At 53.6% G+C, this 21,092-nt stretch overlaps 2 protein-coding genes across 5 annotated transcripts in view; one reads left to right on the top strand and one right to left on the bottom strand.

Moving 5' to 3' along the window:
- Nucleotides 1-11,726, bottom strand: part of VAV2 (vav guanine nucleotide exchange factor 2) — a 136,919-nt gene extending 125,193 nt beyond the window's left edge. For all 3 annotated transcript variants that reach the window (XM_086763806.1, XM_086763807.1, XM_086763808.1), the window contains exon 1: nucleotides 11,162-11,726. In XM_086763806.1, coding sequence (XP_086619932.1) covers nucleotides 11,162-11,365 — 204 coding nt within the window. In that variant the 5' untranslated portion in view covers nucleotides 11,366-11,726. The remainder of the gene's footprint in view (nucleotides 1-11,161) is intronic.
- Nucleotides 11,727-17,144: 5,418 nt separating this feature from the next.
- Nucleotides 17,145-20,766, top strand: BRD3OS (BRD3 opposite strand). 2 transcript variants are annotated; one of them, XM_086763902.1, is made up of 2 exons: nucleotides 17,145-17,182; nucleotides 17,653-20,766. In XM_086763902.1, the coding sequence occupies exon 2, from the start codon at nucleotides 18,101-18,103 to the stop codon at nucleotides 18,368-18,370; it is 270 nt and encodes an 89-aa protein (XP_086620028.1). In that variant the 5' UTR covers nucleotides 17,145-17,182; nucleotides 17,653-18,100; the 3' UTR covers nucleotides 18,371-20,766. The 2 variants fall into 2 exon arrangements, with proteins under 2 accessions (XP_086620028.1, XP_086620027.1); XM_086763901.1 differs by having other exon boundaries at nucleotides 17,449-20,766.
- The last annotated feature ends 326 nt before the right edge of the window (nucleotides 20,767-21,092 follow it).

Raw genomic sequence — 21,092 nt, 5'->3', positions numbered from 1 at the left:
ACGTGGCTCCTGGAGTAATTAATGCCAGAATCTATTTATGACCTTTGAATAAATTGTTCTTTTCTGAAGGGAAAGCTGTTAAACACGTTAGCAAATATAATTAAGAGGGAAGGCGGGGGGGGGAGGGCGGAAACGACAGAAATCTGGAATTAAATCTCTCTAATTAGAAATGCTTTCTCGCAACAACCTGGCTAAGAAACCCCGCTCTCGAGCAGATACTGTAGTTTCATTAAAGCTTCCTCATTATCCTTCCTGAGATAACCCAGTTGGCAAAACAAGGGAAATTTACTTCTAACCTTTGCCACCCCTAAGAAAAGAAAAAAAAAAAAATGTTTAAGCGTTCCTTCGTGTGGGTAAAGCTTGGCGACGTGCACGCGAACTCACAGAGCCTGTAAAGCCTCCCAGCAAGGGATGAGCAAAAATTTGGGTCCAGCCCCACTGGCCTTTCCCAGGCAGGGCTGCGTTATCACAGCCGCATCGCTCCCCCTCCGCCGGCCTCCCAGCCACCGATCGTGTTGCAAGGAACAGGTTTTGCTGCTGACAGCTCAGGCCGTTCGACCAAGTTTGCCGTGTCTGGGACTAAGTTCTCATCAGGGAGCCGGGGATTGCATCACGCAGAAAGACGCCGGGCAAAGCAGGTGGGAAGCGGCAGCGATGAAAGCTGGGAAGCCCCGGAAAACATCCTCGCTCCATCAGCACGAACATCCCTGTCCCTGGGAAAACCCAAACTCCACCGACGTACAAGAAAGAGTTAAAGTCAGATAACAGATCTGCAATGCTATCCCGCGTGCAGAGGGCACGATGATTCACATCTGGCAAGATCCTAGATTTATTTTTTTTTTTAAATTATTTCAGAAGGCCCATTAAAAACTCCAGTTTTCTGTAAAAATATTTTGCACTCAAGTAATACATTCTCCTACACCTCTGGTCATCTTTCACAACCAAAAGATGCCGGGTGGGTCACAGTCACGAGAAAAGGATGAGCCGGGGCAGGTGGTGCAGGGACGTCTCTCTGGGAATACCAGCTCCCGGCACGGACAGGGCAAGTCGGCAAACCACATTTCACATCCTCCAACTTTGCAGAGGAAAAACCCCCTTCTGAGGGAGCCTGGAGCTGGGCAGGCAGACCGCGTGCCCAGCCCTCCTCTGGGGCTGCTCACCGCCACGCCGGCTGGCTCCACGCTCCCGGTCCCTTGGAAATATCAAGTTCTTAGGTCTGAAAACTGACAATTTTGCTAAAAGATACCCACATCCATCTGCACAATGGCACGTCTCCCCAAGAACAGACATCCCAGCTGGTCCTGCAAGCATCACCCAAGGGCTGGAAGCCGCAGGCTGCCCCCAGTGCCATGATAACATTCAATCCCCCAAAAACCAGAGCTCTGTTGTCACCGTGGCCATCCCGCTCGAGACCTCGTGGGCTCAGCCCAACTCCACTCAGCTCGGTGCCAGATCACCAGTTACAAACCCACGTTTCACCGCGCAGAACCAAGCATCTGCCTACAGAAGCGGCACTGAAGGAAAGCCCTGCGCCCCGAGCCACTGCTCCAGCAGTGATTTCCAGGAATCGGCCCAAAACTGCAGCAGCGTTAGAAGAGAGACATAGAAATCGATCTATAAAGAGGGGGAAAAAAAGGCATAAAACTCTTCAAAGTAACTTATTAGTTTACTAGAAAAGTTTTTGGTTTATTTTCTGTTTAAAGTCAGAATTCTCCCACAGCTAACACGAGCCTTGCCTTTGTGTGTGTGTGTGTGTGTCTCCTCCCCTCTCTGAGGCTCACCAGTGACTTTCCTGGAAGCACTCAGACGAGAAAGCGCTTCCCACAAACGCAAAGGCTCTCCATACGCACACAAGGCTGCCCCAATGCTGTACACGTTTCCTGTCCTGCGGACATGCCATCCAGCCTGGGATTTCCAGAGCTTAACACATTCCAGCTCTTACAAAAATATAAATTTTTTTATATTTTTATTTATTTATTTAAAATATCCCATTCTTGTTGCTTCTGCCACAAGGATGAGCGCAGCCTCTCAGGAACAGGGCTCTGCTTTAGGGACAAACCTGTATCCTTGCATGAACCCGGATGCTCCCAGACCAGCTGTGACCACCCCAAGCACCTGACAAACCCAAAGCAGTCTGTCCTAGAAAGCAAACCCAGCTTCCAGAGCACGTCTCCCTTCAGAGCAGGCTGGGCTCAGCAAGGACATGCCATCAGGTCCCGTAGGGATGGTGGAGCTCGTCCCGTCCGTGGATCTCGCCCTGCGCCAGCTTCGTGGCAGAGTACACCCGTGGCTGCTCACGGCCGGGGCGTACGGTTGTTTTCCACGCAGCTGAATGCTTTCGTCAGGCACGTGAGTTCCGTGGATTTCACAGATAATTCTGTGTTCGCAGCAGTAAACACAAATCACTTCTCCCGCTCCTCCCCTTCCCGAGCCACAAGCCTCCTCTGTTCCCTCCCCAGCCCCTTTCAAACACCAGATGTTCCATTTAGCTGTAAACCACTATAAAACACAACAAAAGATATCAACGCTATAAAAGGGCCAATGTACTCCCCCCTCCACCAGTATAAAAGCGTATGCTCGAAGAGAAAGAGTAAATTTCCTCTATGGGAACCTTTTAACCTTCCCCCTCTCCCCGTTTATCAAACGCCGCTCGTTCGCGGGCAGAGCTCAGGCCCCGACGCAAGCGCAGGCAGCCGCCCCATGCTGCAGCCCCCCATGGAAACTCGCTGCCGACAGAAGGACCACGTGCCCCGGGGGTGTGCGAACCCCTGCCGACCTCGCCACCATCACTCTCATCGCATCTGAAGGCGGCTGTCAGTGTTTCCCTTCGCCGAACCAGGTTCACCACCTGTCAGCGTGGACTGGGACAGAGCACGGAGCCGATGCCGCGCCTGATAAGGGTGCGCGTGGCACCGCGCAAGTCAGGAGATGCTCCCGGGGTCCAGCAAGCCTGGCAAATTCAACCCTGAGAAGTCAAGTGCCACCACAGCAAACAAAGCTGGTGTACAAGTGGGTCTCTACCAGAGGCAACGGTACAGCATCTTCTGATGGAGGAGTTTGCCAGATCCCACCACCCAGGAGCCAAATGAGCAGAGCCAGTCAGGATATGACTCAGGCTGGTGGCTTTCCAAGGAGGCGAAGGAGGACCTCCAGCTGAATCCTTGCTGTCCAGACAGGGCAGGCCCACGAGTTACGAAACAAGACGAACAGATTTCACATCACCTCGCTGTGGAAGAGAGACAATGGGCATGCGGCATCCTTTGTCCTGTGACGGGAAGGGCATGCAGCCCTCCCATCAGGTTGAAACAGCTGTTTCGGGGACTTCAGAAGAAAAGAGCTCTTAAAACTAGAGATGTTCCAGAACTTGTTCTGCAGGACTTGTCAGGCTGGGAAATTTCACAGCAAACAAACTACTACTCTTCAGTGACTTCTCCTGAGGAGAACTGATTTTTTTTTTTTTTCAGGGCTTTGAGCCTACACACAGATTAGCAACCTGACCCATCTGCACTCGTGTTTCTTCCAGTTCTTTCTATGGTGGAGTCCTTCTGGCTTTTGCTCGAGCAAGAACACCCTCCGACACAAGCAGAAAGGACTGGGATGCAACTCCCTGCTACAGATGTACCCCTGTGAAAACCTTTCAGGCTAGGGCATCTTAGCTAAACCTCACCATTAACACAGACTGGACCCAACGGGTCTGAGCTAGTCCAGAACAGCATCCCAGTCAAAGACTCCCAGAAGGAGCAGCAGCGCGAAACGCCCACGTACTGAGAATAAGCAGATCACAATCACAGGGCTCAGCTGTTGCAAGGTCACCGATAAACCCGAGGTACAAGAGACCCGGACGGCAGGTGCTCAAGCGTTGGTCTGGTCATGCACACAGCTGTGTACTTTGCTTGCTGGTTTGGCCAACCTCCACCCGCACCCAACCGCAGCCAGGCCCCTGCCCGCCCGCCCCGTCGCTGGGAACACGGGAGGCTCCGAGCCATCACGGAAGGTGAAGGGTGAGGAACGGTCGCCTTCGAGTTGTATCATCAGATGAAGTACAGCCCTGAGCTGCAACCAAAAAAAATATAAGGGGTGGTGGAAAAAAAGTCAGTTCTATTAGAAACAGACCTTTTTCCAGGCTTTTTCTTGAAGCGGAAATAAAACACTGGAAAAGCAATTTAATTAACACCGAGTTTGAAGTTGTCAAACGCAGACTGTAATTAATAATTGCCTTGTAAAAGAAGGCACTCCCCTCTCCTTATAAAAGCAGCATCGGAGGGAACACAGCTTAGAACGAGGAGGCAGGACACACCGCGGGCGCAGGAGGGGAACCCGGGAACGGCAACAGGGGAGCCACCCCAAGGACGAGCCCAAACTCGCGCCCTCGGGCTAATAACGGCAGGAGAGCTGGGGGTGACTCACTGCCAGCTGACAACGGGGACAGGGCCAGGCTTTGCCTGGGGCCAGCGCTCAGGGATGCGGCACAGCGAGCCCCTTGGGTCCCGGGATGCTGATGGGCAGCTGGGCAGACAGATGGACTCAGCATGAACACCAGAGCAGGTCGTTCCGATGGGGCACCGAGCAAGTCTTCAGGTGGGATCAGAGATCCGGGAAGCCGTGCCGATTGCTGGGAAAGCGGCCACAGGGACCACTAAGATCGTTGAGAGCCCAAGGGATCCAACTGATGTCAAGGGTAGTGTGAGGAACAGGTGAGCAGGGTAGAAAAAAGCTGCTGTGGAACTCAAAGGAGGTGGATCCATGCTTTAAAAATCAAAGCGGAGACAGTCTTCACTTCCCAGAGGTGTTGCCAAGCTGCCTCCACCATCCCTCCACATCAGTCCTCTCCACCCCACCATGCACACCTCACACATGCAGTGAGCCTCCTGTCATTTTGCACCACGCCCTAAATCAGTGGGATTCCGGTCCTCCCACCCCAGCTCTGCCCAGCGCAGCCCCTGGGATGAGCCCATTTGAGATACCACTCAGTGCAGGCGCAGGGGGAAGTCAGATGGAGAAGTACTGCAGGGAAAAAGCTCAGATGTTGGGAAAAAGGCTTGCCTCTTTAAGAAGCGACAAAGCAGCGGATCAAAAATTTGCCCTCAGGTCAGTCTGAAGCAACATTTCTGTCAGCGCCAAAAATCAGGTCCCTTCTGGCTCCAGATGAGCTGAAGGAAGGAGAGGGTCTGTGGCAGCGGCCAGGGGCTCCCACACCCACGACGCAGGGCGATGGCTCAGCAGCATCCCGCGGGGCATGGGTGAGGCTGGGGATGCTCAACCCTTCGCTATAACCACGGCCCCAGCACGCACCTTGCTTGACCCAGCCTAACCTTCTGCAGCCCCAACTCCTCGCCCAGCTCCCTCGCCCAAACACAGCCGTTCAGCATCACCAGCAACATCGCCAAAAAATTGCCTGTTTCTCCCCGGAGGGGGCAAGCAACACGGTACCCCGTTTTCTTGGCGATACACCCTGCACAAGCGATCCTCACCAAGGATGGTGAAGTCAAGCATTTTTTACAGCTCATCAACATGCTGTTGAGATAGAAGGCAGCTTCCAAGCCCAACTTGAAAAGCGACCAAACCAACTATTTTTTTGGCTTTGTGTTTTTAAAGGCATCTATTCATTCAAGAGCCTGTTCCTGCTAGGTGTTTAATGCAGGTATTTAACTCTCATCAATCAGTTCAAGGTGGGGGAGGAAGGGGAAAAAAAAAAAGTTTTCACTGCTTTTCATGCTTCTTGGCACAGCTAGCAGGATCCATCTAACACTTTCCGCCTTCTTCTGCCCCAGCAGAATACATATGAGCCTTCAGCTGCAGGTTCAGTTATATCTTACGGCCTTGCCAAACAGAGGAAAAAAAAAAAAAAAAAGTAGAAGAATTTTTTAAAAACAGGGTCCTACCTCTAGCTAACACAAGGTTTTAGGGTGCTATTTGACACACAGGAGGGATGAAGGAGGGCTGGAAAGAAAGACTGCAACTGGTTCCTATTTAGAAGGAGCTCCTGAGCTTGGCTGTACAAGACAGAGCACCTTTCTTCCCTTTGCAGGGCTCAGCACATCTGAACGGGAAGTCACTGAGACACAGTAAACAGGGAGATGTAATGAGGCCATTTTTTTTACAGCCTTTTTTGGAACAGAGCTCAATTTCAAGAAGTAGAGAGTAAATAAAAAGGCAGAGGACCTGAGCGGGGTAAATCGGAGAGCAACTGTGTAGACCTCGCTCCAAGCACCCAGCTCTGATAATACCGAATTATCTTTAACTGCTATCATGACATATGGAAGCAATCTCAGGCATTGTAGCTATAAAGCCTTCAAGTGACACGTTAAAAACCCCAAAGCCCTGTGAATAACTACTGCTACCAACTCCGCCAACGTGCGTCCATCTCCCATACACCTGGGGGAAGCGGTCACTACAAACCATCTCCTCCCAGCTGTCACGGCAAATGAGCTCCTACGTCGTCAACAAACAAGACTTTGATACCAAATTATTGCCATCCTCCAGGAAAAAAAAAAAAACCTGACAGCCATGAAGCCATCTGACAGCTCAGTCAGGTGCGGGGCGTCACACCCATCCATCGTGGGAAGGCAGTTGTCAGCGTGGCTCCTTAATAAGAGCAAAACAGAGCAGCGGGCAGCCAAGTCATCACGCCAATTACGCTTGCTCTGTCTCATCAGTCTCAAGAGCCCCAATAAAACCTCCAGGCGCTGCAGACCGAGATGGATTATCTCTAGAGAGATGTCAATATGCTTCAAAATACGAATCCTTAATGAGCTGACCATTACTGCTAACTTGAAGTCTGCGCACACACAAACACACACATCAATTATATGGCTGCTTTGTTTCAAGCATCCAGGAAATTTTGAAGCAGGAAAAAAAAAAAATATATATATATATGTATTTAGCAGTGTCCAGGTCAACATTAAAGGTGGTGTGGATGCACCACGATATCAACAGGAGTCTTCACGTTAAAACAGCTGCATGATCAAGCCCCAGAAGCGCAGAGTGGCTTTGGTGTGGGTACCAGTTTCCTCCCATCTCAATATACAGTGGAATATCAACGCCGCAGCAGGCAACAATGCAACAGCCTGCTCCGGCAGCCAGGATGGGGCAATGGGGAGACAGGGAAGGAGTTTGGGGATTAGTGCTTTTTTTCTTTGTTGCTCTCCCTTGAAGGAACCCACGTTTCCTTCAGCTGCGGAGATTTAGGAGCAGAAACAGTCCTGGAGATGGCTGGAGGGCAGAGCACAGGCTGAGACCCCTCGGTGTCAGCCCCCACGGCGCCTTGCCCGCTCACTTTCCCCAGGGACCTGGGGTACAAACACTTTGCCAAGAGGCACACGTTCCCCACACAGCCTTCCACAGCATCGCCACAAGCGCCAGGAGGGAGAACCAGGTCTGCTGGACACCAGGAGAATTAAACCACGGTGCTAGAAAGCCACCAGAGAAAGAACAGTGAGCCAGCACACTATGAGCACCTCCTGGGTCTTCCAGTCTTCCATCCTTAGGGATAATTCCTGATCAACCCCTGCCTGCAAAGGTGCCCAGCACAGCTGATCCAGCCCTGGCGAGGTCTCTGCCTGGAGACCTCCCTGCACAAAGCACGCTGCCCGAGCACGGAGCAGCCTGCAGCAGGGGCTCGCCCGAGCTTCCCAACCAGCACCAGTACACGTCCAAGCCCCTGTCAGTAAGGATTAATTTATCTAAGGCAAACACAAAAAAAAATATATAGTAAGAAAAAAGGAAATCAAAACCCACACTGCCAAATATCAACCTCACCCACATGCACAGTTTTTTCACCACGTTTTTTTTTATGCCTCACCATGGTGAAACACAAGTGAAGAGTCATTTAATTTGTATTTGACCAGAGACTTAACAAAATTACTATTCAAACCTAATTATTGATGAAAATCCAAAGCTCCAAGACCTCCATCTCACAAAAGGAGCTTGGGATGCAAGAGCAGCTGCACCACATGGTGCCAGAGGACTGGAAACCAGTGCCAGCCACAGGGGAACGGGGAGAGAAGCTGGGCTCTGGAGTCGGCTCGACGCAGGGATGGGGGAAGAGATGCTGCACTGGGAGCTGTGCACAGGGGACAGGGACTGCGAGCCTGAGGGGTGTGACATCTCCTCCCATTTGCAAATAAAGATATCTTTTGCATCACACACTCTCAGTTGGCTGGCAAACCAGCCTGAATTACAGCCCCCAAAATCCCATCATGCTAACAGACATAATGATCAATAAGGACTAAGGGCGAGTACACTCATCCCACTTCCACCTCTCCAGACACGGCCTCTACAGCAAAAGCAATTAGCAGAAATGAAGTTTTACTCCAGGCTCATCAGAACTGGCCTCACATCCACTGACTCTCAGAAGAGAGCTGGGTTTTAAGACTTTTTTCCTGTTTATTTTGTTAGTGTGTGTGAAGCTTCGGTAGCTTCGGGTCATCCCGTCCTGCCAGGCACCACCAAGTGCTGAACTCGGGTCTCTGGAATCCAGTATGAAAATAAAGCAAACTTGAGATTACAGCTGAACGAGGTGATTTGACTCGTTTATTTATCTAAACACCAAGTACTAAATTACACACACAACTCCAAACAAACACACAAACTGTCTAGATCTTAAAGCATTTCTTTGCACAGAGATGTGATTTCACCTCTGTCCTTTGAAACGATGCTCACCTTGGGCAAAAATCTGTTTCTCATTACACACCTGCACAACCCCACTTAATTCACTGAGAAAGGTGGATGACAATATTACTGGGTGTTTCAAGTCTAGCACAAGTGTCTTGCCCCCTGGCATTTTAACTGAATAATTAAAAAAAAAAAAAATCACCTCTGTAGTAAGGCACAGACGGCTGGTTAGCCAGCCCAGCCAGTCAGGCAAAATGTGCATTTACCATCAAACCCAACCTCTGACATTCCTCAGCACACTCCGTCTTGCACCCTGCCCCCGTGTCTGAATGCATCACAGCTGCCTGACAAAGATGGGTCCCCACACTCTTCTGAAGTTTGACCCAGAGAGACCAAACTGCGGCGATGTGGAGGCACTGCAGGGACATCTGTCCCCACCCCGGCCGGGCTCAGACCCCCTTCGCTCTCCTCCCACGGTTGCCAGTGCTGGGGATGCACAGAAAGTAAAGAGCACAAGATGCCTCCTGCCTGGGAAACACCAAATGCCTAAGGGCAAGTGTAAAGTTTGGATTGATTTGGGTCCCATGGCAGGCAATGGCTCTGCATGCCCCTGTGGGCTCAGCATTGGCCAGGCTGAGCCCGTCCACTCCGATGACCCAGGTCTCACAGAGGTGACCACCAAAGCCACCTGATTCAGACTCCTCCCAAAGCCAGGAAAGCAGCTGGAAAGTGATTTCATTCAGGACAGCTGTAAACACTCCCCTCCAACAAGCAACACCTGCTTCAGCTGAGGCAGCAAGAGCATCCCTTCCAAACTACCGCCGGGACCCTCCTAGACCACAGCTACCATTTGAAACCCATTCTTCATTCCCCACAGGGCAAATATTGAGCTGAAATTAGGTTTGTAAGGCTGTAATATTTCCTTAAAAGAAAAAAAAAAAAAGCATAGTATGCCATTCTCAGCATGTTCTAGGAAAGCACCAGTCCCTGCGCATCTACAGCGACAGTTTATATTTGGAAACATCAGCTCGTACAGAAAACAGTTTGATCAGTTTATAGCCTGGGAAGCCAAGAGGAAATCTCACAGCACTGTTCCGCCCTGGGAGGAGGCATCAGTACGCGGCGCGATCTACCCTGCGCCAACATGAGAGCTGACCGAGGCTGTTTTTTGCCACATGGTTGGGGCTTCCCACCCCGCTGCTCGGCAGGACAGAGGTCTCTGACTCTGCAAGCGAGTGGGGACATCCTTGTGTTCACGTGCACGCAGCAACACGCGCCTCGCTCCCCAAAGCGTGGCTGCAAGTTTGGGGCCTGAGTGTCTCACAGGGGAGCACAGGGCTACCGGTTGCCCCCAACCGTGACACCTACCCCGGCACACAGGGTCACATCTGGGTGAGGATTGATTAAAAAATAAATTATTTTTAAAAATCCATTGCCCTGGAACCAAACTCTGGCAGAAGAAGGGAAAGGCACTTGCCGGCTAAGCAGCGTGCTCGCACAGCGCATAGCCAGAACTCCCGTTCACATCAGACATCATTTTATCTTCGAACGCTTCAATAAAGTTCAACAGAGGCTCGCATGCCCTCGCTAGCGGGAAACTTCCCTTCCCTTTTACCAATAAAGCCTGTTGTTGTCCTAAAAATAAAAGATACCAGCTTGCAGCCCAGTTGTCGGCACAGGGGCTGCCGGGTAGGGAGGACAAAGTACCCCCTCTCGTTCGCTTCTGATCGATTTCACTTCCCGATTCCCATGCAAATACCGCGCAGCTCGGCTCGCGAAAACGTAAGCAGAATATTTAAACCCAAAACAACCAGAGCCGAGATATTTTTTTTTTCCGTCTGTTTAAGCTTCCTTTCACCAAAACAAACAGACATTGGAAACAATTCCAAGGAGGGAACCCGAAAGCTTTAAAGCTCCCACACCGAAAGCCCGGGGAGACCCCGGCCCCGGGTACCGCACGGCCCCGCTCCCTGCCCAGCCGGGCTTGGGACAGGAGCACCAGGGTTTGGGGTTTTTTTATTTGTTTATTTTGCTTTTCATCTTCCCGGCCAAACTTTTGCCCTGAGGGCCAGCACACCCCCTCTCCCCCGGCACATCAAAGCCTGGTTAAAAGCCCCGAAGCAATCCCACCTCCTCCTCCCTGCCCTACTATTTGCTTTTGTTTCCTGATGACTGCAAACACAAGGGGGGATGTTTCCCTCTTTCCCCGGGTGGTTTTTTCGGGGGGGCGGGGGGGGTGTTTGGTTTTTTTTTTTTCTCTCCGTCCCGGAACTCTTTCCCCCCTGCAGCCCCCGCTCCCACCGCCGCTGCCTCCCCCACCCCCGGCCGTCGGGGCACGATCGGCAAGAAACCGGGGAGCCAAGGGAAGGGAGGGTGAAGGGATTTAGGGGGGGGCTGAAGCAGACGACATCCCACGCACCCTCTCCCCAAACCCGCTCGCCTTCACGCATCCCACCAAGTTTTGGGAGAGCATTCCGGGATGGGCACACTGTTGAGGGGGTCCCTATCCCGTGTCCCCCCCCACCTCGCTCACCCCAACCCGTCCTACCTGGGACATCTGGGGCCTGAAGTTGATGTCCTTGAGGTCGATGGACCCGGGGGAGAGGTTGTGGAGCAGCTGGCAGAGCAGCACCCCGTCCCGCAACGCCTGCGCCAGGTCGAAGACCACGGCCGAGGGCCAGACCACCCGGTGGTTGGGGGGCAAAACTTTGCAGTCGATGAGCCAGCGGCCGCACTGCCGCCACTCCTCCATGGCCGCCGCCGCCTTCCTCCCTTCCTCCTCCTCCTCCTCGCCGCTCAGGGGCAGCGGGCGGCCGCTCCGCAACGCGGCACCGCGCTACCGCCCCGCTCCATCGCCGCCCGCCGCCCCGGGAAGCATCGCTCCGCGCCGCGCTGTGCGGAGGAGGAGGAGGAAGGAGGAGGAGGAGGAGGAAGAGGGGCGGCGCGGAGTTTTCCGGCGGAGGGCTGCCCCTGCCCCCGCTGCGGCCCCACCGCCTCGGCCGAGGCTACGCGAGCCGCATCCCCCCGGGACGGACGGACCGACGGATGGATGGATGGAGCGGGGCCGGCGCAGCTTCTGTCCCCTCCGCGCCCCGAGGAAACTCGCGGAGCTGGGGCTGCGCGGGTCCTGCCCCCGCCCCGGGCCGGCGGGAGGAGCCGCCGAGCCGCCCCCGCCGCCCCTTTGTCTGCGGGAGCGCGGGGGGGCGGGGAGCGCTCCGCCGCCTTGGCGCTGTCCCAAGTTTTTTTTTCCTTTTTCCCCTCCTTTTTTCCCCCTCCCTTTCCCTCTCTTTTTTCTCCTCCCTTTTTTCCCTTTCCCTCCTTTTTCCTCCTTTTCCCCTCCTTTCCTCCCCTTCCCTCCCCTTTCCCCCTTTTCCTCCCTTTTTCCCTTTTTCTTTTTTCCTTCCTTTATTCCTTTTCCCCTTCCCTCCCTTTCCCCCCCTTTTCCCCCCTTTCCCTTCTTTTTGCCTCCTTTTTCCTCCTTCCCCCTTTTTCCTCCCCCTTTTCCCTGCCCCTTTTCCTCCTCCATTCTCCTCCCTCATTTTCCCCATTTCGCCCCCATTTTCCCCCTTGTTCCCTCCTTTTTCCCTTCTTTTCCCTCCTTTTTCCCTCCTTCCCCCCCCCTTCCCCCTCCTTTTCCCCTCTTTTCCCTCCTTTTGCCTCCCCTTTTCACCCCCCCGCTTTGTATCTCCTCACTCTTTCCTGCCACTGCTGCTTCACTCCCTGTTCCCAGGAAACCACCCCAAGCCACGGTGCTGCTTCACCCTCCCCACTCAGGAGGCACAGCTGCCACCCCCATTTTACAGCCGGGGTCCCCCCCCACCCAGGGGACCCCCACACTCCCCACCCTCCCCCTGCCCTCCCACACAAGACCCCGCTTTGTCTGACCGTGCACTCCCACTCTTCATCGCATGTTTGGGTTGCAAATAGTGCAGGGGAGATGTTTAACCCAAACAAGCTATCGTATTCCTTGACTTTCAAACATGAAGACAACTCCTATAATTAATTACCGGTGTATTTATCAAGAATCTCAACTCTCGGCCATTAACTCCCTGGCAGCAAACTCTTGAAAAATCTCTCATTTTCACCGGTGGCTCCCATCCAAATCAGCGCAGTTCAGAACAGCCTCTTTTCCAATCTGTTCCGAGTTTTCTTCCGAGATCCTCTCCCCAGAGTTTGTCGATTAATTTCCAGCCTGGCTTTCCAGATAGCCAAAACCGGAAGCCGAGGCTGGGACGAAGGGAAGCTATTAACCTGGATGTCAAACAAATGCAACGCTAATCTCTTCCAAATGTAGCCAAGTGTAGATAAAGAAGAAAGAGTGACTTTACTGGCGTGATCCTTAATTTTCAGTGTAGGAAGGACGATCCCTCCAAAGAATGAAAAACAATTGCTTAATATTCCAAAGAAAGTTTGGTACTTTTTGCGTTTTTTTTTTTTTTTAAGAAGGCACTTCTAGCCTGATGTGTTTCTGGTCCAGCTGCGTGCTGTGCCAGCCATCCCCCTGGCAGGGCAGTGAGATCCGAGAGGGAGCAGCATCCATACACCCAAACCCCACAACCGGAGCTACGCCCTGTCCTGGGAGCAGCCAGGAGCACACTGCTCGTGGTCTGCGGGTCCCCAGACCCTGTGGAGCTGATTCCTCAGAACAACTTCCTCATTCTTTTAGTTCTTTGCGAAGCTTTTCTTTCAGGTCTTGTGCTGGGTCTCCACTGGGCAGGAATCACAGGGCTACTGGGAGGAGCGGATTCCTGCCAGGGATAATTTTGGTTGACTCTGTACTAGTTTGCCTTGTGAGGTCAGGTCTGTAGGTAGAGGACAACAGAGGAGTTTATTATATGTGTATAATTAAAGCTGCTAGCTACAGCTTGGCTTTTTTACCGCGTAATAAAAAGCGTACTTGACCCCCGGATGCTCAGGAACAATCACTGCAGCTGCGGAGCCAGCCTCCGCGTGGGAGGTGTTGAAGCAAATACGCTTCTCACCAACCTCCGCAACAACCAAAACGGCTGATGGCAGAGGTATTTTTGATAGCAGGGAAAAAAAAAAAACAAACAAACAAAACCACAAAACCTGTGAGGTAAGTGAAGAGCATGTATCCAGCACACACTGCTGTTACACAAACGTCCTGAAACGGGATGGAGTACGCGGGGAGGGCCTAGGCACTGACTTCAGGATGCTCCTAAAGCTAAAAGGGAGCTTGCGCAAATTAAAGAGGTTGAATTTTGTGCTAGAGCTGGTGCTCCCCTCTCCTGCACCTTGGCACTGCTGGGAAGGACGGACGGCCAGGGAAGGACAGAGGGCCAGGCAGGGCTGGGGCTGCTGACCCACAGGCAGACCCTGACCCCACTCCTTGCTGGGGACCGAGCCTGGAGCTTCTCCGCTGTGTGTGCTTTTATTACTTTCTTGCATGAGAGAAGCCTGAGAGGTGACTGGATGCGCGAGGAAGATAGTAACGGAACGAGCACTATGCTTTTTCATCCCCAAACATGTCTGTAAGTAGATACACAGGCAGAGGCAGGCAGGTACTGGTGGAGGGCAGGAGGCACCACAGCCTGGGTCCTGCTGCGGAGGGGGTGCAAGAGGGTGCGCGGCGGGTGAAGCAGCGGCTGCTTGGGAATGAAACAGGTGCTTGGGAACAGCACAGTCCAGCACGGAATAGGAAAAACAAGAGAAAGAGAAGGAGAGGAGAGGATAGGCGAGGCGAGGAGAGGAGAGGGAAAGAGGGGAAAAAGGAAAAGGAAAAGGGAAAAAAGAAAACTGAAAAGGAAAACAGGAAGGGAAAGGGAAAGGGAAAAGGAAAGGGAAAGGGAAAGGGAAAGGAGGAAGGAAGAAAACTTAAATGCACCAACGTGTGCGGGGAGATTGTACCTTATAAATCACCCAAAACATACCTGGGAGGTGGCCCCATTTCACAGCAAAGTGTATTTTCTGTGACGTTTGTTATTGCTGCTGGGAGAAGGGCTGAGTGCCCGCCCAGTGCACGCAGAGGAGCGGCCACCTCGCTGTCCCCTCGCTGTCCCCTCGCAGCAGCCATCGGAAAACATCCCTCGCACACGAGGGCCACGCCGCCGAGAGCTCTCCATGGCCAGGCCAGCCGGTGTCTGTGGATTGCCATTGCCACCTTCTGGATCGCACCAGGCGTGCACCAGCCCGTCCCACACCGCTGCCAGCCCACACCCGCCCGCCAGACCCCCCCCAGCCAGGGGCCCCAGAGCAGGAGCCCCCAGCGTGCCCCAGCGCTCCCCAGTTACCCGCGCCCCCACGTCCCATTTACACCACCCCCTCAGGTGCTGTCGTCTCCTTCCACCAACTATTTTAGGAAACCTGGGCAAGTCCCAGCTCAGCAAACCCCCTGCTCTCACTCCATCGTCACACAACCGTCGAGGTGCTGCTGTGTTAAACTAACGCTCACCAGGTACAGGCAGTAACTCTCTGCCTGGCTCATCCGCTGCTGTGAACACCTGATCCACCTGCCCAGACAAGTTGTACCCTGGAATAATCATCACAATTATCCTCCCGCTATCGGCCCCGTGCTCCTGCCGGGAGAGCTCCCGGCTTCTCCCCTACCCCAGGTCGGTTACTGCCTGCCGCCGTGTGAGGGGAAAACAGGAAAATTAACCTGGCGCTGCTCGATGCTGGCAGGAGGGATGAATTAGATTCTCCTCTTGTGCAATGGGGGCAGTTGAACACAAATACTCTTCATTTAACCTGGAAAACCCTAACACGGGTGGGCAGCGCTCCACTGGAAAAGGGCGCTCAGCCCAGGCACCAGGCAGGCAAAGCTGGCCTTTCCCTGGGGCATTTCTCATTTGCAGGGCTCGAGATGCCCCAGCTGTGCCGAACACCAGTAACACCACCTTCTCTTCCCAACAGCACAATGGCATTGCTGGGACAGCCGCGCTACCCAGCCTTCTTCCGCTGAGCTCTGCTCCTGACAGCTTTCCCATCAAAATCAAACAGACCCGGAGCGCATCACAGCCCTACGGAGCTGAGCGAGGGGAAAATCGCCCAGCCCAGCTCCTGCACAGCAGCCGCGTCTTTCCTGAGGCAGCTCGTGGGGAAAGCAAAGCGGACACCGAGATTTCCTTGGAGGAAGGAGGAGAGGAACTGACCATGGGCCGGGCAGCACTGGGGTTTCACCTCCTCCGTCCCGCTGCGGCTGCTTCCAAGGTTTATTCAGCTGGCAGATGTCTTGAGGCCTCACAGGGAAGGGTCAGGTCGGTGGTCACAGCCAGCTTGGGCTTTCGACAGTCTGCAGCTCCCGGTCCTTCTTGCCTTAAGAACATAGCCACCCCACTTACCAGCTGCTTCCGTTGTGCTCTGAGCTTCACAATGACAGAACCGGTAGTTTTTCAGAGATCAAGACACCTCGTCCGAGCCAAAAAACTAAATCTGGTTCCACTAAACGATTTTGCGTTTTGCTCTGCAGCTTCCACGAGGTGGGGCCTGGGCTGGCTCCTCCGTGCTAGCCGGAGGCGGATTAAGCAGCAAAGTCAGGACATTTCTGATAGCAAACATTTCAATAGTGTATTCATGCCTCTTTTTTTTTTTCTTTCTTTCTTTCTTCCTTCTTCTTTGTGTTTGGCCTAAGTCCTCTGGGCACAGGGAACTGCAGCATGCCTTCTATCTGACGGAAGTAAACCACTGAGCCTTGTTTGTGTCCATGAAGGCCAAGCTCAAGTAGCTCTGCCACAACGAAGTGTACGAGTCCTCACCAGGAGATTAGATGGCGCTGCCTTCACAGGAGATAAGAAGATTGAGAGGTTAAATTTAGCATCATCGGAAAAAGAATAAGCCCCACAGCTCTCTTCAAAACATATTGCTGACTGCGCTAGCCAGGGGAGAGCCGGGCTGAGGGAATGTGCTGGAGCAGTGGTGATGGGCGGAGGTGCCGCTCAGCCCACCCCAGGGATGCAGGGTCACAGCCACGGTCACACGAGGCCGTCAGGACACATAAGTGCGTCCCCAACCTGCCTTCAGCCCGTGATGGGCCCTCACTGGGGAGCCTGCGAATGCTGAGGGGGTGTAAGGGGCATCACGTACCCTCCCGGCGCAAACGGCTGCTGCACCAGTCACCCACCAGAAAGGAGAGTGGGCAGCAAGATGCTCTGCCGGATGGGTGGGCAGCGGCGGGCTCCCCGGGTCAGCCCCGTGCTCCCATGTGCAGCCCCACGGGCTCAGCGCACCCAGGGCTGGGTGCCCCTATAAAACACTGCATACACCCGGAGCGTGCTGACACCCGTGGGGCACGTGTACCCTGTGTGGGGAGTCCCACTGCAGTGCCCTGGACCCACGCACGCCACTCGGGGTGCTCCATTGCCATATCCCGGACCCACGCACCCACTCGGGGTGCTCCATTGCCATACCCCAAACCCACACACCCACTCGGGGTGCTCCCTTGCCATACCCCAAACCCACGCATCCCACTCAGGCTGTCCCATTGCCGTGCCCCGGACCCACGCATCCACGCCGGCCGCCCCGCCCCGGTCCTGGCTCCTCCCGCCGTGATGCGCTCGGGAGGCACCGCCTCCGCCGAGCGGGGCCGGGCCGGGCCGGGCCGCGCAGCACGGTGGGGCCGGGGGCACGGGCCGGGGGGCGCAGGGAGCCCTCGGGGGGCGGTCTGTAGGGGTGGGGGGGCGTGCAGGGGGAGGAGGGTGCGGGAACCCCCTCGTGGGGGGGGCCGTGGGCGGGTGTGCGGTGCCGGCGGAAGGGGTCAGGGGACTGGGGGGGGGGAGGGTGGGAGGTGGGGAGCACGGCGGTGCTGGGACAGGGACCCTCGCAGGGCAGGGACCCCCGCTGCCAGGCCTCGGGGTGACCCTCGCTGTGCTCCCCCAGGATGAAGCCTTGAAGCGGTGTCATCAGGAGGCGACGCGCCCCCCAGCGCGGGTACCAGCACGGGGGCGTGGGCAGCATCTTCTCCTGCATCCCTGAGCGCCGGGCTCCCTGCGGCCCGGTCCCTCAGCCCCGCAGCGCGAAGCACGGGTGGAGAGTTCGTGCACGGTCCTGGGCACTGCTGACCTCTTAGGTCTGACCTCTTAGGTCTGCACTACGCCTTCAGGATCCAGTCTCCAGGAGAGCGAAACTCCTCCAGCGCCGCTCAGCCCGTCCTGCCCGGCTGCAGAGCAAGGCCACTGCCGTGGAGCCACCGATCGAGGTTCTTCATGGACTCTGACAACAAGCAGCTCGGGTGGTCCCTTGGCAAGATGAAACACGCAGCAGCGTCGTCGCTGGATGAGCTTTTGGAAGTCCTGGCTTGTTATTTAAGCAAGGCCAGGCTGCCCGTCGTGATTTTTGGGCGTGCGTGCCCCCGCTCCCTCTCCTGAGTGGTGCTTACACCGACCAACAGCTCGTGGGTCCCGAGAGCCGTGTGGCTGGGGATGTTCTCCTTTGAGCTCCAGGCAGCAGCCGTTGACCTGGACCGACCCAGCGGGGTGTATTTTGGAGGTGCCGGGAACGAGCTCTCGTCTTTGGAGCTGTCCTTGAGCAGATGACTGACAAAGTAATGAACGGGAGGGTGCCTCTGCCCGAAAAAGCCTTGTCCGAGGGCTACGCCCGGCTGCGGTACAGGGACACCTCTCTGCTCATCTGGCAGCAGCAGCAGCAGAAACTGGAGTCGGCCCCCCCCAACACGTACCTGAGCCGCAGTCGGAGCATGTGGTACTCGCAGTACGGCAACGAAGCCATCCTGGTGCGGGACAAAAACAAGTTGGACGTCCCCAGGGACACAGGGCAATCTAAGTTTTGTGCTATTATGTAATTTCGGTGGTGTTGTCATTAGAAATCCACACGTGGAGACAAACCAGACTTGCCTCGAGCGGGGGAAGCCGGGTTTGCGCCATCCTCGCGACAGACCCGCGGCTGGAGCAGCGCGTACGGGAGGGACTGCCTGAAGTTTACGTTTGTTTTTGCTGTTGGTAGCATCAGATTTTGCGTGTTGTTGAGTGTGTATAACAAAAAAACAGTCTCGCTCGGGAACTCAGGAGCCTGTGTTTGCTGCCTGGCATCCTGGCAGGGTCCGTGCTGGATCTGTTTTTTTTTCCCTGGAAGTGGTCTCTTACGACCAGGTAACGAAGTGATTTATTGTGAGGGGGAAGTAATGTATTGAGAATTTCATCTGAGCCTTCGAAGCACCTGGCAGGAACAGTGCGCTGCGGTTTCATCCTGTGCAAAGCAAAAGGCCTTCTCCAACAACGCAGTTTGCTGTCGTGCGAATAACAGACAGGACTTCTGGAGCTGGTGGAGCTGACTCCCTTCGCGCAGCTGGATCCCCAGGGCGTGTTTCGGGAACGTGTCACCGAGTGAACCACTGGAAGGGAGGGACAGGCCCAGGAGAGCAACAGGAGAAAAGCTCCTGTAAATACACCCATCTCCTGCTGAGGGACATCAGGAAACTCCTACACAGCCTGTACCTGCCCCCAGAGATCAGTTGCAGGAGAAAACAGGCTGCTGATGTTTTGATGTTTGCTTGGCATTTAAGTTTTAATGCATGCAGTAGCTTGGAAGGGTTTATCTTCTAATTCAGGTTGGATAGTAGATTTGGTGCATGAATTTAAAAGTTATGTCTGGGAGTGTTTGTTTCAACTAACTGAAGGATTTTAGGAGGGAAAAATACTACAATTGCACTTTTTGGACATGGAGACTGCTTTCAGGTTCTCTTAGAGCTGAATCCCTCACTTGCTCAAGGCAAGGTCAAGCTGAGAAACTCAGCCCAGCCAGCACCTAAACCTTTATTAAAAACAAAGCAGTACCACCTCCAGGAGTGCTAATTATGTGCCCAGGGTTCAGCGTTAAAGTAGAACAGTGGGCTTAAGTCACAGGCTCCCGTTATGTCCTGCCTAGGACATCCTGCAGCCCCGTGTGCCTAATCCAGCACTTCTTAGGTATAGGCTTAACTTCAAGCAAATCAGTATTTGATGTTGAGTTCAGTATGGATTATTTACCTGCCTAAAATTAGGCACGGTCGTTACTTCTAGTGTATTTATCTAAAACCTCTTTTGCATTTTCAAGCACTTTATTTTTTTTTTTTTTTAATACGTTGAAGAAGAATCTCCTCCACCTCTCCCATGTGGGTTAAATGCTACCACACAAGTTTGCTGAACAGAACGTACCTGTTTTAACGTGAGATCGTAGAGCTTTGGTGTTTGGTGTACTCAGCCCTCATACAGCCAGTGTATTCACTGCAAACCATAGGCAGCTCATTTTTTTTAAGTCCTATTTATGCATGTGTTGATGTTTGGTACCTTACGTTTGTGCTCATGAAACTAAACCTGCTGCTGGACCTCAGTGCTTCGCAGACCCGTGCATCGCTCTGCACACTCAAATAGTCCTCTTGGCCTTGCCAGGACTAGCTCTGGCTGGGAAATAAGTATTTTGGTGAATAAGTGTTTTTCAACTGGAGAAAAAGCATTCAATGAGATTCACAAAACCAGCGAGACTCCAAAAGCAGCCGGCGGCGGTGCTCCTGTACTGAGCACGCTGTTTAAGGTAGAGCATTGCCCGGGACGTGTGACCCACCCCGGGCTCCAGTTCTGGGCTGAGCAACCGGGCAATTATTTATAGAAAGGGGCAGGAGGCTGGTCTGAGAGCTGCCCTGGAAACTGAAGGCAGAAGCAACCGCGAGAAGCAGGAGAGGTGGGTTCAGGGCCTTTCCAGCAGCCCAGGGGAGCACGCGAACTCTGGGAGTTTAAGGAACAGCACATCCCCAAAACCTGCTGTTCGTTTTCTTTACTTTTCTTATAGAAAAAAAAAAAACACATAGATGATTTTTTTTTTTGTTAATTTCAGTAAGAAAGTTGATTATTTTGGGTGTACTCAGTCTCTTTTTGTTTATGTGGCTGGTAAACCAAAATTAAGTTATTTGAAGAGCCGTAATTGGACTATAGAGGAAGAAAAACTTAAGTACGTGCATAAATTCTTCCAGGATTGAGGCTGGACATGACAGTACAGGAAGAGTGTGACTTGTTCTTCCCTCTCTCCATGAATGTGACTGTACTATTTTCCGTATCTGTGTGTCCTTATTAGTCACAGCAGGTTTGTGGAGTGGCTGCTATGAGCGAGCATTTCTGTAAGCCCGTTGTGTGATGTTGATGCACTTGTTTAAAATGCTGCTGTAGCCCCCCCTTTGAGAACATGCATTAAAATGGTTTGAATGCATCATTGCAAGCAGCTGTTTTTCTTCTGCATGTTAATCACTCTGGCATATGTGAGGATTACAGCTATTATCACTGAATCCCCACCCAGGCAGAAGAGGGAAAGCTCAGCAGCAGGCAGTTTCTCCCAGTTGGGAATTACCTCAGTTAGCGGTGGGGCTGCGGGTAACCTCCCTCTCCAGTCACACCACTTTCGCCTGTGAGGACTGGGCCTGTCTTGGAGGAGGCTTCTCCAGGTTCCCAAACCCAAGAGCCCTTGCCAAGTCTTAGTGGTGCATTTGGGGATGAGGACGGCCTCTGGATGTCACACGTGCAGTAACCTCTGTTGCT

The sequence above is a fragment of the Chlamydotis macqueenii genome, chromosome 20, assembly GCF_036417535.1.
Source record: "Chlamydotis macqueenii isolate bChlMac1 chromosome 20, bChlMac1.mat, whole genome shotgun sequence".
In the NCBI taxonomy this organism is placed as follows: Eukaryota; Metazoa; Chordata; class Aves; order Otidiformes; family Otididae; genus Chlamydotis; species Chlamydotis macqueenii.
The sequence above is the reverse complement of the archived record's forward strand: the minus strand, read 5'-3'. Positions and strand labels throughout refer to the sequence as shown.